A 14,283-nucleotide genomic window follows, 5' to 3' on the forward strand; every position below is an offset into this window, starting at 1 on the left:
CTTCAGAAATATTGAGCCATGTGACAAATGGTTTGTGGCTCAGCATGCAGAGAGGCTTCAATTTGAATATGCGAACAACTAATTCTCTTGTCACAGCTGGACTGGGGCCTTTAAGAGAGTGAATACACGGTGATCCGGGCCAGTTCAAGTGCCCAGAATGCCACTGTAGAGCAATGAAGTGTCTGTCAAGGAGAGCCTTGTGAGGGACAATGACATTCCCAAGCTGAGATGATGTAAGGGGTCTAAGTCAGGCTTTTTTGTGCAAGAGTGTGTGTGTGTGTGTGTGTGTGTATGTGCGTGTGTGTGTGTTTGTTCTTCTGGTCAAGGTCAGGCCAGAGGGGAGAGCAACACCGCAAATCAATGGTGTGGCCATCGCTGGGAGCGTCACAAACACTCTCAACTGACACAACTGTTTCTGTGGGGAATCGCTAAGTTGGAGCGAGAGAGGATTACCTCAGCTGTGGGGATTCTCAGAGCTCTTCAAACAAGCACATAGCAGTATCAAATCAAACGCATTTAGGATTTAATTCCATGAATAATTTGTGCAACACAACTTAAACAGAATCACTTAATGTCACAATAAAATGACAAAAAAATAAGTTAAAAGACTGAGCATTTCTATCTTACAATATGTTAAATTTATGTCAAAAAGTAGTATCTGAGTACTGTAAAACTTCAAATATAAGCCTAGTCGCAATTAAAAGCCCAGTCCCTTTCACTAGCTGGGCGTGAGGACACATTTTGACAAATAAAGGCCTGTCTCAGTTAGAGGCTTAGTCTGGTTGCCATGCAGTTCATGTTTATAGAAGTTCTTTGGTTGTATAAAACCGGGTTGTTGGCGACCCGCCATGTTAAAATTAGTTGGTCACCTACAATATGTCTATATGTTTAAATGTTTGTCAGTATGGAGATGCTACACAACGATTCTCAACAATTCAATCATTCAGTTAATTTTACTGTCGCATGAGCACCCATTTCACCGGCATAATAAGCAAGAAAGAAGTAATAAAAAGAGATTAGTACATTTAAAAAATACAAATAAATAAAAACCTAAGAAAAAATATCCAGTGAACTAAATTCTTAATTATACATTTTAAATTATTTTACTGAATTATTATGATTTTTAAGAATTTAAGATCTTGCTTTTTTTTTTTAACTTTCTCTTTTTTTCTTTAAGTTTTTTGCTAATGCAAATGTTCAGGTAATTTTTTGTTCTTGGGTCATTTCTTCTTTCGTTGCTCATTACCATCTTCCCGCATTCGCTGTGGCTTCCATTCTTGCTAATTTTAAGCCCGCCCACTTCTTAGCAGACCAATCAAATGCAAAGACTAAAGACACTCTAATTTTGTTTCATGGTTACTTTGAATCATAAAGCAATGATGCTGATGATTGATGCTGATGACTTACTTACTTTTTTTTTGGGTAAAGTAGCTACATGTAATAGTGAGTCCCAGGATGACATGGACAGCAGGGTGCCATGAAGTCAAGGTGTTCGGTGGTTCAATATTTTCATACAAGTACATAAAATGTTTTTGGAGTGAAGTTGTTTTTTTGTTGTTTTTCATATATGTATATATATATATATATATATATATATATATATATATATATATACATACATATATGTTAATTTTATGCACTTCCAGTTGTTTTAAATGTTCAAAGTGAAAATGCTCATAAAAAGGATGGAAAACACACATTTTACTAATTTAGATGTGCTTATTCATGCTTTTAAAATAACCCTCTGATAAAAATGGCAGAGATTCAATGGGCAGCAGACTGTACATAAAATCTTACATAAACACTGTCAGCTACTGTACAGTGTTACTGGGAATGTGTGGCTGCAAGGCATCATCTGGAAAAATATTATTTCTAATTTCAAGATAAAAACTGACTTGAAGGATTTCATTCACTTACCAGATGCAACAACTGTGCTGGCCCACAGAGTGTTTTCAATACTCAGACTCTCGTGTATCTGTGGATCTGTGTCTTCCTAAAAGGGAAATAAAAAAGGAAAACATTGCTTCACAATTTGTCTATATTTAGTAAAGTACACAGTGTAGCAGAGCAGCTATGGTTCAAACTTTATTCTTTATATTGTCACTGTGTTGTCACTGTGTGTCCACGCAACTTTCTAACACTAAAGCCAATGAATTACAGGTTTAGTGGTAAACAATAAATGTCAAATTTGTTTCCTCACTGCTCCACAGCACGAAACGTAAAATCTGAATTATATTGCACATACTTCAGTAGGCCATCCAAATTTAATCAACAAATTAATTACAAATTACAAACAATTAATCTACTTTCAGTTAGTTTTGTAAAGTTTGGAAAATCTTCTAATGTCTAAATGCTTTTAGACAGTAGAAGACAACTGATATATTTAAACAATAAATTCTCTTCAAAAATGAAAATTGGAGCTAAAACTGATCTTGACATTCACTTTCTGACTGCTTTTGACAATAAAAGAAAGATAGTAAAATATATTAAGCTGCTCTGTGCTTTCTTGGCTCACATTCACACATTTCTTTCAGTGACAGACTTGTTCTACCATAATTGTAGTGAGGTCTCAAAAAATATGGCGATGACTTCAATTTTCTGCAGAACTAGCTAGTTTTATGGGTTTCATTGAAATTCAAATAAATTCAGCTGCATATTTATACTGTGGTGGTGGTTTTGGTAGTTTTAAACACTCTCTGAAAATCATTTTTGTAACACAAAACAGTACAATTTCATGGTTAAAGGATTTCTCTTGGCATTTTATTCTTTTGCCATTCTGAGACTTTTTTAGTGATGGACTTGTTTCACAGTATTTGTTGAGATGTCTCAAAAATAAAATAGCAATGTTTAATAATAGTTTCTGTACAACTAGCTAGCATTACACACAATACAGTAAAAACCCCACAGTTCTTTTTCCATTTAGTTCTTTGTTTTAGCCAAAACATTTAGTCAAGGAAAACAAAATTCCCCTGAAAAGAAAAATTTCAGCTCTATAGAACAAGAGAAACAAGCTCAGTTAAGCGTACAGCCTGACCAGAATGACCGGGCTCTGCTGTGCCATTAATTTTCACAAGCACCTGACACAGTTGTGCAGACTGTAGCAATACAGTGGTCCCTTTATCAATACTTTCACTAGATTTGGCATGGCGATAGAGGCTCCTTTTAAAAACAGTATAGAGAGTGCACGTAGATGAGATTTCAGTGATAAATAAGCCCCTGGAGAGCCTCTTGTTTCACCCTCCCCCCTCCGGTTTTACCTCTCTCTCTTAAATAAAGACGAAAGCTGAAAATGGCTTGAGTCAGGGGTGCAGAGTCAAGGCTCCAGTTTCAGCTCAAATTGCCTGCCTGATATGATAATTATGATACCTAAGCACCCACATCCTGTCAATCCACTCAAACATGGGAAGAGGTGCATGAAAAATAAATGGCAGGTTGCAGAGTGCTTGACCGCTCTGACATTGGCATCACACTACGGTGTTCATAACTGCAGAGGATCTCAATAAAACCACAGAAACAAAGCCACCATATCCGTCTCAAGGAGAGAAAAAAAAAGGAAAAAAGAAACCCTCATAAATAGGTAAGTTCATTTGCTGCGGATCTGTGGGAACCCATTTTTTTCCCATCCTGCTCAGACTAAAAGCACACGCTATGCAAAGGAAGGCCGCGGAGGATGAATGAGCGGAGGAAGTGCTCGCTCACTAAGCCTGGTGTGTGGCCAAGAGTGAAGACGGGCCACAAAGCCTCCCTTTGTACTGGAGCTCTCCTCTCTGTGGGGGCTGCGCTAATCTGCTATTAATAAAAAAAAAAAAGGAAGAAAAAAAAATCACTGAGCAACAAGCAAGACGGGATGGATGGAGCTGGAGCAGCGAGAACCTGCCTGTGATGTAAGAGGTGCGCCTGCTGGAGATAACAACGGGCCCGGATGGACACACAAGCTGACATTGTTGGCGCTTGTCAACACACTGCGGTGATACACATCTTCTCTGTCAATCCAGTTTGTATAGAGAAACTCTGCATGTGTTTAACAGGTTATAAATATGTCAGCAAGTTACTGTACCCTTGTGAAGTTCCCCTCGAAACTGTGGATGTCCAGCTGAGGCTTCTGGGCGTAGACGTAGGCGCTGATGGAGAAGAGATCCTGAGACATGAAAAAAAAACAAAGGCGATGAAGGTTCAGTAGTAATAAATTAATAGATTACCACAGTTAGTGATTATTTTACCACACAGGATGTTTTTTTTTCTTAAAAGGACAAAGTCACACTTTGACTGGGTGCTGTGTTTGATCTTTGCAATTTTTAGTCTGCTTTCATGTTTGCAGTCTGTACATTTATGCTCGTTCTAATGCTGTCATCTCCATCATCTTCATGTTATGAACTCTTTATTCTCTTAACAAAATCTGATCCACAACTACACTGCAATTTTAGAGTGTATATCTCATACAACCCCCCTTTAAAAAACCTAAACTGTCCCAAAAAGAAACCAAACTTCAAAAGAAGACACAACTCTAAAAGTCCTCAATCATCTGTTTTTCTCAGTCAACCCAACAAGTAAGACTGCAGCCTTCAGCCTGTCAAGCACCTAACACCACCTTTTTTTTTACTCCAAGTGGAACCAAATTGATTGTAAATATTAAATTATTCAGGCCGGCAGGCAGGCAGGCAGCCTCTGCAGCAGCCATGCAAGCCTCAGTCATGCTCAGATAGTGTTCTCCTGGTGAGAACACGGGCAGAGCGGTTAAAGAGGAGCAGGGAAGATTATTTTACTGAACCCCCTATGGAGAGTAGTGTTGCTCCAGCATTTTACACGAGAAGGTTCAGAGACTCAGCAGCTTCTTGATGCAGTGAGAGAGATCAATGCAGCTGCTGAACAAACCGGACTTATTTAGTGATTTAGAATAAAAACACTCAAGTAAGAATGCAGTCACTACTCTGAAGATGTCGTTGGTTTTTTAACTTACATAATATTTACTTACTTAAAATCCAAGCAAAATCTGATTTGCTCAGATTTTTTGGAATTTTACAGCATGACAACTCTCACAAGCACCATGACATAAAAAAATTCTGGAGGAAAGGACGTAAAAGTTTTACTAAAAACACTAATTTCCAAATTGCTCCTTAGTGGAAATCAAAATATGATCGCCTACATTCATGGAAATTTTATCATCCAGTTCATACAGCATGACCTGATTCATTATTAAGCAGGAACAGCAGACTCTGACAAATAATCTGAGGTAACACTACTGCATGTGTGTTCAATTTCTACCATTAGAGAAACTTATGAAATAGGAACTGATCGATATGTTGCATTGTATCTCCTTTTTGTAATGTCTGATGTGATTTGTAGCGTTTGCTGTACGGTTTTGTTGGTTAGTTAAATGATGTTTTGTTTTTTGTATTCATGTGAAACATTTGATGTACTGTAATACAAGACAAATTACAGAAGTTGTTTTGACAATTAGCAAAATCAAATAAAAAAAAAAAACTAATCATTTGGCTTCATTGCATCAAGTTTCCCACCAGCGGCTGAACTGTTCAACTGTGCAAACACAGACCCCCTTTTTCATTCCCTCCAAAACCCTCTTGAAAAAGTTGGTATTGTGATATTGCAGCATATCTAAACACCTGTTGATATCCAAGTCTTTCATAATGTTTTAAAGTATGTGCGTTTCTCCTTCCTATGAGACATGTGGGCTTTTCTTTGGGGCATTCATCTCTACACTAGCCCTGCAAACATTTGGTGGGCTGATTTGTGCACAAGTTATCCATAAAAATGCACACAGGTGATCATAAACAGACAGGAGGCCATATATTGTCCACTGCAATACAAACCTCAGTTAAAATGCATATTCTGAATGCATTCTATGCATGTCCAAAGAATGCTCCAAAAAACATATTAATACCAACATATCCCGCATCTTTATAAAAAAAAAAAAAAAAGTTACTTTTGGAATAAATGCCTGGTTTGGAATATCCAAATACCCGAATTAAATTAAGAATATTTTCATATTCTGAGTAACGTTGGAATATCAGTGTACATTCAAACATAGTAAGATTCAAATACTCAGAATAAATCCTTTCCAGATTGAGGGACAACATTATAACGAGGTTGAATCGTGTTTAAAGTGAAAGAACTCTTCCTGTCTTTGGGTCTCTAGTAACCCAATATGGATGCCACAGCTCAATCATCTAATGACTTGCTGAAACTTTAATTCTCTGATCACACTAAGTGGCAACAAAAAAACTCCATCAACTCAACTTAAATCTTAGGTGTTGAGTATCACCTCCAGTTAAAGGAAGCTGCTGTCAGGTTCAGACTGCTGCTGCTGTCCGTCATCAGTGATTAGGTTTCCATCACAGCCAGACAGCTTCATTTGATGAGCAATGCTTTTAGTGAACGCGCATTCACAATTGGTTTGTCTGTTACCAGAGAGTCACCACATGGTAATGTATCCATACCCCCACTGCCGGCAGTCGCTGTGTGCAGCCAACGGCAACCTTCAGTTTCCAGTCTGTTTCTCCGTCCAGCTGGTCTGTTCGGATGAAACAGGAACCTGAAAGAAAGGACATAAATGCTTCAAGACTGTTGTGTCTGTTACGAGGTTGGTGACAACTTTGGCCACAAGAATCAGTTAAAGAATAAAGACAAACGCTACAAACAAAGCATAATAGTAGCACAAGTAGACTGAATTTAGTGAGCTGGCTTGGTAATGTTAGTTACAAAGCAATATCTATCAAAGTTTGCCCTCATTAGCCACTATAAGTAACTCCAGACCAAGTGAGTTATTAAAAAGTCAATCACCACAGACCCCCACATTAAAATGTAAGACTTTACAGCAGAATTCAACATGTTTAAAGCCTGGTACAAAAAAATGGTTTTGCTCTCAAATGTTATTGCCTCATTAAGAAAACTGTACTGGGGTTAAATTTATATATAGCTCACCAATTTAAATTAAAAAAAGTTAAATAAGTAAAATAAAGCCATACATAATTAAGGGCGGGCCACATTGTGTGACACGCTGTCTCTGCAAGGCATCGCTACAGTCTATAGCCTGTTTTACAGTGCCTGTTCAATGCAGGAGTGTCATGCTATTATGCCACCTACTTGTTGACTATTAAGGTACGATTGCCGAATGGGGATAAAATTGTCTTTCCTTTAAGCCTGGCAGCAGAGGTTAAAACAGTGCCAAATCAACATCTGTACAAAAAGGACAGCTAGCAGGAAAGCGTCATGGATGTGTGTGACTTTTTGACATGTTATGTGTAGGAGCTGCAGTCAGAGATTTAAAAAGCAGCTGGTAGCAGTTAGCAGCCAACTCAAAGAAGTCCGCAAACTGGAAAAAAAAAGAGGTCCAGGAGCCGACTGTCCTCTGCTCTGAACAGATAAATCAATGCTGTTACCATGTTATGCTGGTTTTTTTTTAAGAAAGCGTAGCCCAATGCATATGTAATGTTTAATCTCACATTTGACACAGACGCTGCTGTGCTACATATTATGTCTATCACTCCTGTTTTACTTCCGCAATGCCAGCATGCTGTCTAAAATCACACTGCAGTGGCATTATCCCGGCATAGTTTGGTTCGATATAAAAAGCAGAGCTGACATAAGGAAAGGTCTTTGTGCAGCCTTATCGCAGGATCTCTGTGTAAGAAGTGCTAATGAGTCAGATCACCCATCACTCCTCTCATCTCCATCCACTCATCCAAATATGTTTACTTCTGGCTAAAAAAAACAAAAATCAAGATGGCAGTTGGCTGAAAGGCCAAACTCTAGGCTTCAAAGCCGGAGTCCGCAGACCAGCGGGTGATGTCACAGTGGCTATAGCAATTTTTTATACAGTCTATGATCTGTAGCAGCAAAATCTGTGAGTGGATTGAATTGATAAAAAGTGCATTTTACAGCCTGTGAATTCAATGTAAGACAAACATCATGTTATTGCATCTTTTTTGCATAGTCTCATTTTAAATCAAAGACGAGGGTTTTCTTTTATAGATATATCATTATTACATATAGAAAATGTATGATTTTTATGATTTTATGCATGTTTCAATAAAACTGAGCACTTTGCATTCTTGCAAACTTCTTGTAAAGGAAGTTTTGAAGGTTGTTCAGCCAACAAACATAAGACTGTTTTGATGAATCAGTTTAAGTTTGTGTTGCTGAACAGGTTAAAAAAAAAGCTTAAAGCTTAATTTTCACACATCTTTGCGGGACATTGTATATTATATATTAAAACACATTTTGCTGGTAAAAATGACGTTACTGTAATAAACCCTATGTAAATTGCCAACAGCACAGCGCATTAAAGCCTGTAGCAGAACCCAGAGCTTCCTTGGCTGTTGTGGACACGCTGTGGTCCGATAAACGTTGAGCAGTCGTGACCTGTATTGATCTGAGGTAATATTACATATGAAACTGATGGATGGGAGCAACTATTTGACAGAGAGGGCAAAGGGCGGCCATAAACCATCCCTGGAGGAATAACTATGATGGAAAACATTAACACGAGGATGATTCATGTTTTCCTTCTACTGTAATGACACTTCAGCTCCTCACATAGCATCAGTGAGATCAGTGAGATCAGTGAGATCAGTGAGTGTGCGTGAGTGTGTGTGTGTGTGTGTGCGTGTGTGTGAGAGAAAGACTAAGTATAAGAGACAGCATGTGTGAAAGATAAGGGTGTGTTTATGTATGTGTGTATTTGAGGCATAAAGACATCAACAATTCCCTGCCAAGCATATTGGCATATCAGAGATTGATGGAAATGATGTCCTCAGAACATTTCCTCCCAATGCCCCGTAGAAAAGAGCTGGGATCTGACGCAGCTCATTGATTAATTGGAATTTGCATCATCAGTCACCAGAAGAATGTGACATAAATCATATGAATCACAGGCTGCCTCGGAGAGATGATGTCAAAGGACTGGAAGTGTGGGAAAAAACTCACATTTCTCACCCAAATGATCTTGACACAGTTGGTTCAAGAGCCACAGGGCACACAAAGTTCAACTGTAAGCTACTGTGTCTGTTTAGCATTACTAGATCATTGATTGCAATGATTTACTTATGTTTATCCAAATATTTATATTTGTATTTGTATACTTATAATATTTATTTTCCAGGAGGAGTTTTGCTGGTCGTGATTACGTCTTTTCAGCGCTGTTCCGCATCACACTGACACAGTTTGCCTGCTCACCGTTTTTCTCTGACGTTCTCAGGAAAATCATGTCTGCAGGAATCCTTTGGTTCTACAAAAGAAAGAAAATGGCAGTGTGTTACTGAGCACTGTCGCAAAAGCCCTTTGAATCTTCCTGAATAATTAAACAAGGTCAATACCTTGACCAGAGGGTGAAGGAGAAACCATTTTTAAAGTCTGTCTAACACGGTAATGGAAATTTAACTTGTCCACTTTCTAACAGCAGCTACATTTCATGTCAGCTGAGCTGAAACCAAAGATCACGTTTTAACAAGTGAGTGGGCGTTTTATAGTATCAAAAGTGCATTGTCCATTTCCAAGACACAGTAAAGAAAAACTCTGATGTACGTGGTCTTTTTTCAAATCCAAGTTATTCTGTCTTGTTTAAAGTGGCTGATCATTCAAAATACCTGTAAAATGTGGCTTTTCATAATTTGGAAGAGGGGAGACTGTAGTGATGCACAAAATCAATGACTTGCACCAAGACTAGAGTAAAATTATTAAACATGAGGGGATATGAAATTTCAAATGATCCTTGCCAAAATAACTGTGATTCACTGTATTACTCTGTTAATCATCATCAAAATATGCTTAAAACTCTTAAAATGGCACTAAAACATATTGGAATCACTTTACATTATATCCTGTTAGGAAACAAATACTTATTGCATCATAAATAGGACACATCTTTCAGTGAACATCTGTTTACATGAAAAACCTAAAATCTTAAAAAGCCAGGCTTTTTAACTACATGAAACAGCATCATATCTTTGGATATGAAGTGTTTTTGACAGTGAGTTTGGAGCCTCTTTTCTTTCAGAATCACTTTTATTTTTGTGTGCATAGCAGTCTCTTTGGGTTCTGCTGTACATATTATAAATGACCGATGATAAAAATTCACCACATTCAACTTATTTTTTTATTTACAGTCTTTGAAAAAACTTGTATATTGTCCCACACCTAAAAATGATGCTGTGAACTTTCACAAAAATGAAAAAACTAAATTAACTCAAACCTGAGAAGCTTATGAAGAAATGAGCAGAAATTCTGTATGGCACCCTTCAACTTTTTTGTAATGAGTAACTCATATTAAAATTAAGTATTGTACACAAAATTTACCTTATCAACGATTATCAGGTCCCCAACTTGTATGTCTGAACTCTTTACTTGAATTTTACCTACAGTGAGGAGAAAGACAGGTTAAATGAAAAGAAACATGAAAGAAAACCGTCAGCAATCCCAAAGTAACTTCACATTAAAATTAAATGCTTCATTTCTAAGATATGCTGTAATTTTTAAATAACTATATGAAATAAAATGCAGATATTGATTTCTGGCACTTGAAAATGACGCTGACTCCTAAAACCACAGTCCACTTTTTGCTATGGCTTTCCTCTCTCTCTCTCACTTTCTAACAGATTGATTACCTCCAGCATGATAATTTAACACCCTTCTGTTTTCATCTCTGGTCAGAGGCATAGACAAAAACAACGGCACATAGGGTCACTCTCTATTATATTGCCTCAATATCCGCTGCGACCCTTCTTCACCTGCGCTCACAAGCACACACAACCAGCACACAGAGAGTGTGAGAGCCACGGTCACAGATACCTCACAGGGGGATTTTACCGCACATTCAACACAGGGACAGATCTTAGATCATACGGTCTTGAGAAACTGAGAGAAAAAAAAATCAATGCAATTACAGCGAGAAGAATGACTTCTGTTACAAGTGTAGATCCAGTGGAGTGCCGTCTCTTAATTGCACTGGGAGAGCTTGACTATACGCTGGAATATCAATTATCATAATGTCAGCAAACAGTTACAGGCATGAGGAGGAGTGCGGATAGATTTCTCTCGTTCCTGTCACTGACCTCGCACTGTTAGCTTGCTGTAGAGTTGAGAGTTCATCTCTTTGTCCCGTTGGAACCGTCGCACTTCGTCCACAGCCTCTCGCACCATCGTGACAGCTAAAACAAAACCCTGAGTGACAGAAGAATTCACATTAATCACACCTTGATCATTTAAGAAAGCTTAATTAATACCAGAATACATTAAGATAATATATAAAACTGACTTTTCCACACAAGTGAGGTATATGTCTCACTTTATTAGCACTTAATAAAATTGAAAAGTCTTAAACTTCATGGAAACTGTGAATTATTGAAAAATATGAATTGAGTTTATTCTCAAATGAGGTCACCAAAACACCAACTATTTTCCTTCACCTCTATCTCTTAAAACAGCTGTAAATAGCTTGATTATTAGTACAACACAAAGCCAGACATTGTACATTTAATTTTAACCATCTGCATGGAATAAAAGATTATCTATGTGTGTTAAAATATTGGTGATCTATTGTCTTTAGGCCTGCAACTAATAATTATTTTCACTGTCAATTAATCTGCTGATTATTTTCTATATTAATCAATTAGTTCTTTCATGTATAAAATGTCAGATAATATTAAAAAAAAATGTTGTAGGTGTTTTCCAAAGCCCAAGATGATGTCCACAAATGTCTTGTTTTGTCTACAGCCCAAACATATTAAATATACTGTCATAAAGGAGCAAAGCAACCAGAAAATATTTACTTAAGAAGCTAGAATCAGAGAATTTGATTTTTTTTTATTACTCTGACTGATTAATCCATTATCAAATTAGATGGCATTTATTCAAATAGTTGATGACTAGTAGATAAACCGATTAATTGTTGCAGCTCAATCTATGACAGCACATGGAAGACAAGTATGTTTTCCCCAGGCCAGCGTAGTCTTAATTCTTTCCAATGCGAGGGCCACATATTTTCTCTATGCTACAGTGTAACAAGGCACTGAGTGTCTTTTCTAGGCTGATCAATTCATGTTTGGTGTTTTATTTCTGGTCACAGAGTCAAAAAATGTTCACTTTTGGGTAAAATGCTGTGCTCATCATTTCTTTTTTAATCCAATGACAGCGCAGGAGAGGCAAGACAAACAGCCTCCCACAAAGACCAACTGTCACATCTTACAAGAGCTGAACAATGTAAATATACTGTAGGCTGTGTACTAATATACGTTTCCTCACGTTCAAAATTTCATGAACCCACATAGACTAGTACTCAGCATTTGAGGGGGATCAATAGGGGTTAATAATAAACATTAAATTGGATTTTGTTTAAATGTTTTTAATGGGACATTGTATATTTAAGTACATGGAATTTCTTGTTTTGTTTTTGTTTTTTAAAGTGGTATCGAACTGGGAATTGAGACTCAAGGAATTTCACTAGTTTTGGCATTGACTACTAAATTTAAGGTATAATGGTATGCCTTATGGTACCTTCCTGTATTACTTCAAGGAAAAAGTACCCTTTTAACATATGGAATACTGAGTTGGAGGCTTGTGGGGGTTAAGGATAATTGGGACAAGATTGCACACAGTGTTTCTACATCATAGATCTGCTCTGTTGTAACATATTATTTGTTCAATCTACAATTTCCCATATATATTTTCTACACTTGTATAAAAAGTATGAATAAAAAGAAATCAATTAGGGTGTAAAAAGTGAAAAGCATTTACCAGAGGTGCCCAGTATGTGTACAAATATCCGATTTTCAGCGACGGCACAAACTGGGAACAGGCCACCACAAGAAAGTAGAGATTGAGGAAGAACTTGAACTGCTGGTAGAGAACCTGAGAGGGTAGTAGAAGACAGGGATTCAGCGAGGTGAGTGAACATGTCATCAAGGTGAGTCAAAGACGACGACAGCTGCCAAAAAAAGACAAAGAGGATGCGGCAACAACAAGGCAGGCGGGATGGGTTACTGTACATGTTCCAAGGTGGAATAAGATACATGTTAATGCTGTTAACTTTACATTAACCGAATGGAAACTCTGACACTTTGAGAACTTCTGTTTCAAATGGCACTCAGGGTACGGATTTCATGTCGGTTAAAACAATCACAAGACAAACAGGACTGATAACAGCAATAATGAATGAAGAGGGAAAACAGGCCAACTTTCTTAAATCACACAACCCAAACTGCCACCTGTGACTTACCGAGGGCTCTTTGCTAATGGGCTATCCATCAACAGGGATCCCTTAGTATTCCATTCATCTAAGGTCAAATTTTGAATAATGTTTGCAATAATGAGAGTCTTGCGTCTCGTCACAGATTATCAGAGACAATGGGATCAATGGACGGTGCTCGACAGTTAATGAACCCCCTGACCTTTAGGGAAAAATGCACACTGCTAAACTCAATTTGTGTGTATTTAATAATTCAACGTGGAGGGAGAAAAACAGAGCCGTTTTGTTCGCCATCGATGAGAATATCTGCGTCTCCAACAGACAGTTGACATTTTATGGCCCGGGCCAAGACGGCCCTCTTAATCATGGAACCATTTGGTTTTTAATAAGTAAGTCTGATGGATCTCTAATGTCCCCAACAGTGTAAACCCTTAACCTAATGACAGAACATTTAACAATTAGACCCTGAGCATGGTGCTGTGCTTTACATACTGTTAATCTGGGAAAAGATCTGCATCTTTAAACTGAAAGGAGGGACAACCACTGCAGGGACTATAAAAGTAAATTACAGCGGGAACATTGACTCAAAAGAAGCCATAACTTGTGTGTTTGGAGCAAAGATCAGAATATGAAATGTGAATCGTGTTACATAAGGAGAGAAAGTTCACACAAGCTGCAGGACTCTGCTGTCCAACTCACCCCAGGCACAAAGGTGAAGATGTTGTACTTCTGGTTTTTGATGGCATTTTTGGGGTATTTCTCTTCACATTTCTCTGGGCAGCCGAGCCAAACTGTCCTGGCTTTCAGCTCCTTCTTCCTCCGACATATATGGGCCAGGCAGTCACAGCAGCTGAGGGGGAAGACACTGATATGATCCAGTGTAAACACCAACTACAGGCTATTTAGGCCACATTCACACTAACAGATTTTCATTTTAAAACTGGGTTTTAAAATAAAAACAATCTTCATACATACAAGTGTTTCAGCAATGTTTTTGCATTTCAGAATCCATCTGCGTCTGTACTAATACGCCTACCAAATACATATCCCATGGCCATTCACACATACTGGGCATATGCATACTG

At 37.9% G+C, this 14,283-nt stretch overlaps 1 protein-coding gene across 1 annotated transcript in view; it reads right to left on the minus strand.

Annotated features, from left to right (window-relative positions):
* Window positions 1-14,283, minus strand: part of atp9b (ATPase phospholipid transporting 9B) — a 49,865-nt gene that overhangs the window by 26,255 nt on the left and 9,327 nt on the right. The window contains exons 3-10 of the mRNA XM_042506389.1: window positions 13,898-14,048; window positions 12,748-12,861; window positions 11,067-11,175; window positions 10,312-10,370; window positions 9,193-9,244; window positions 6,456-6,550; window positions 4,058-4,138; window positions 1,918-1,993 (exon numbers count right to left, since the gene is read on the minus strand). Of these exons, the coding sequence (XP_042362323.1) occupies window positions 1,918-1,993; window positions 4,058-4,138; window positions 6,456-6,550; window positions 9,193-9,244; window positions 10,312-10,370; window positions 11,067-11,175; window positions 12,748-12,861; window positions 13,898-14,048 (737 nt within the window). The remainder of the gene's footprint in view (window positions 1-1,917; window positions 1,994-4,057; window positions 4,139-6,455; window positions 6,551-9,192; window positions 9,245-10,311; window positions 10,371-11,066; window positions 11,176-12,747; window positions 12,862-13,897; window positions 14,049-14,283) is intronic.

The sequence above is a fragment of the Plectropomus leopardus genome, chromosome 18 (genome assembly GCF_008729295.1).
Source record: "Plectropomus leopardus isolate mb chromosome 18, YSFRI_Pleo_2.0, whole genome shotgun sequence".
In the NCBI taxonomy this organism is placed as follows: Eukaryota; Metazoa; Chordata; class Actinopteri; order Perciformes; family Serranidae; genus Plectropomus; species Plectropomus leopardus.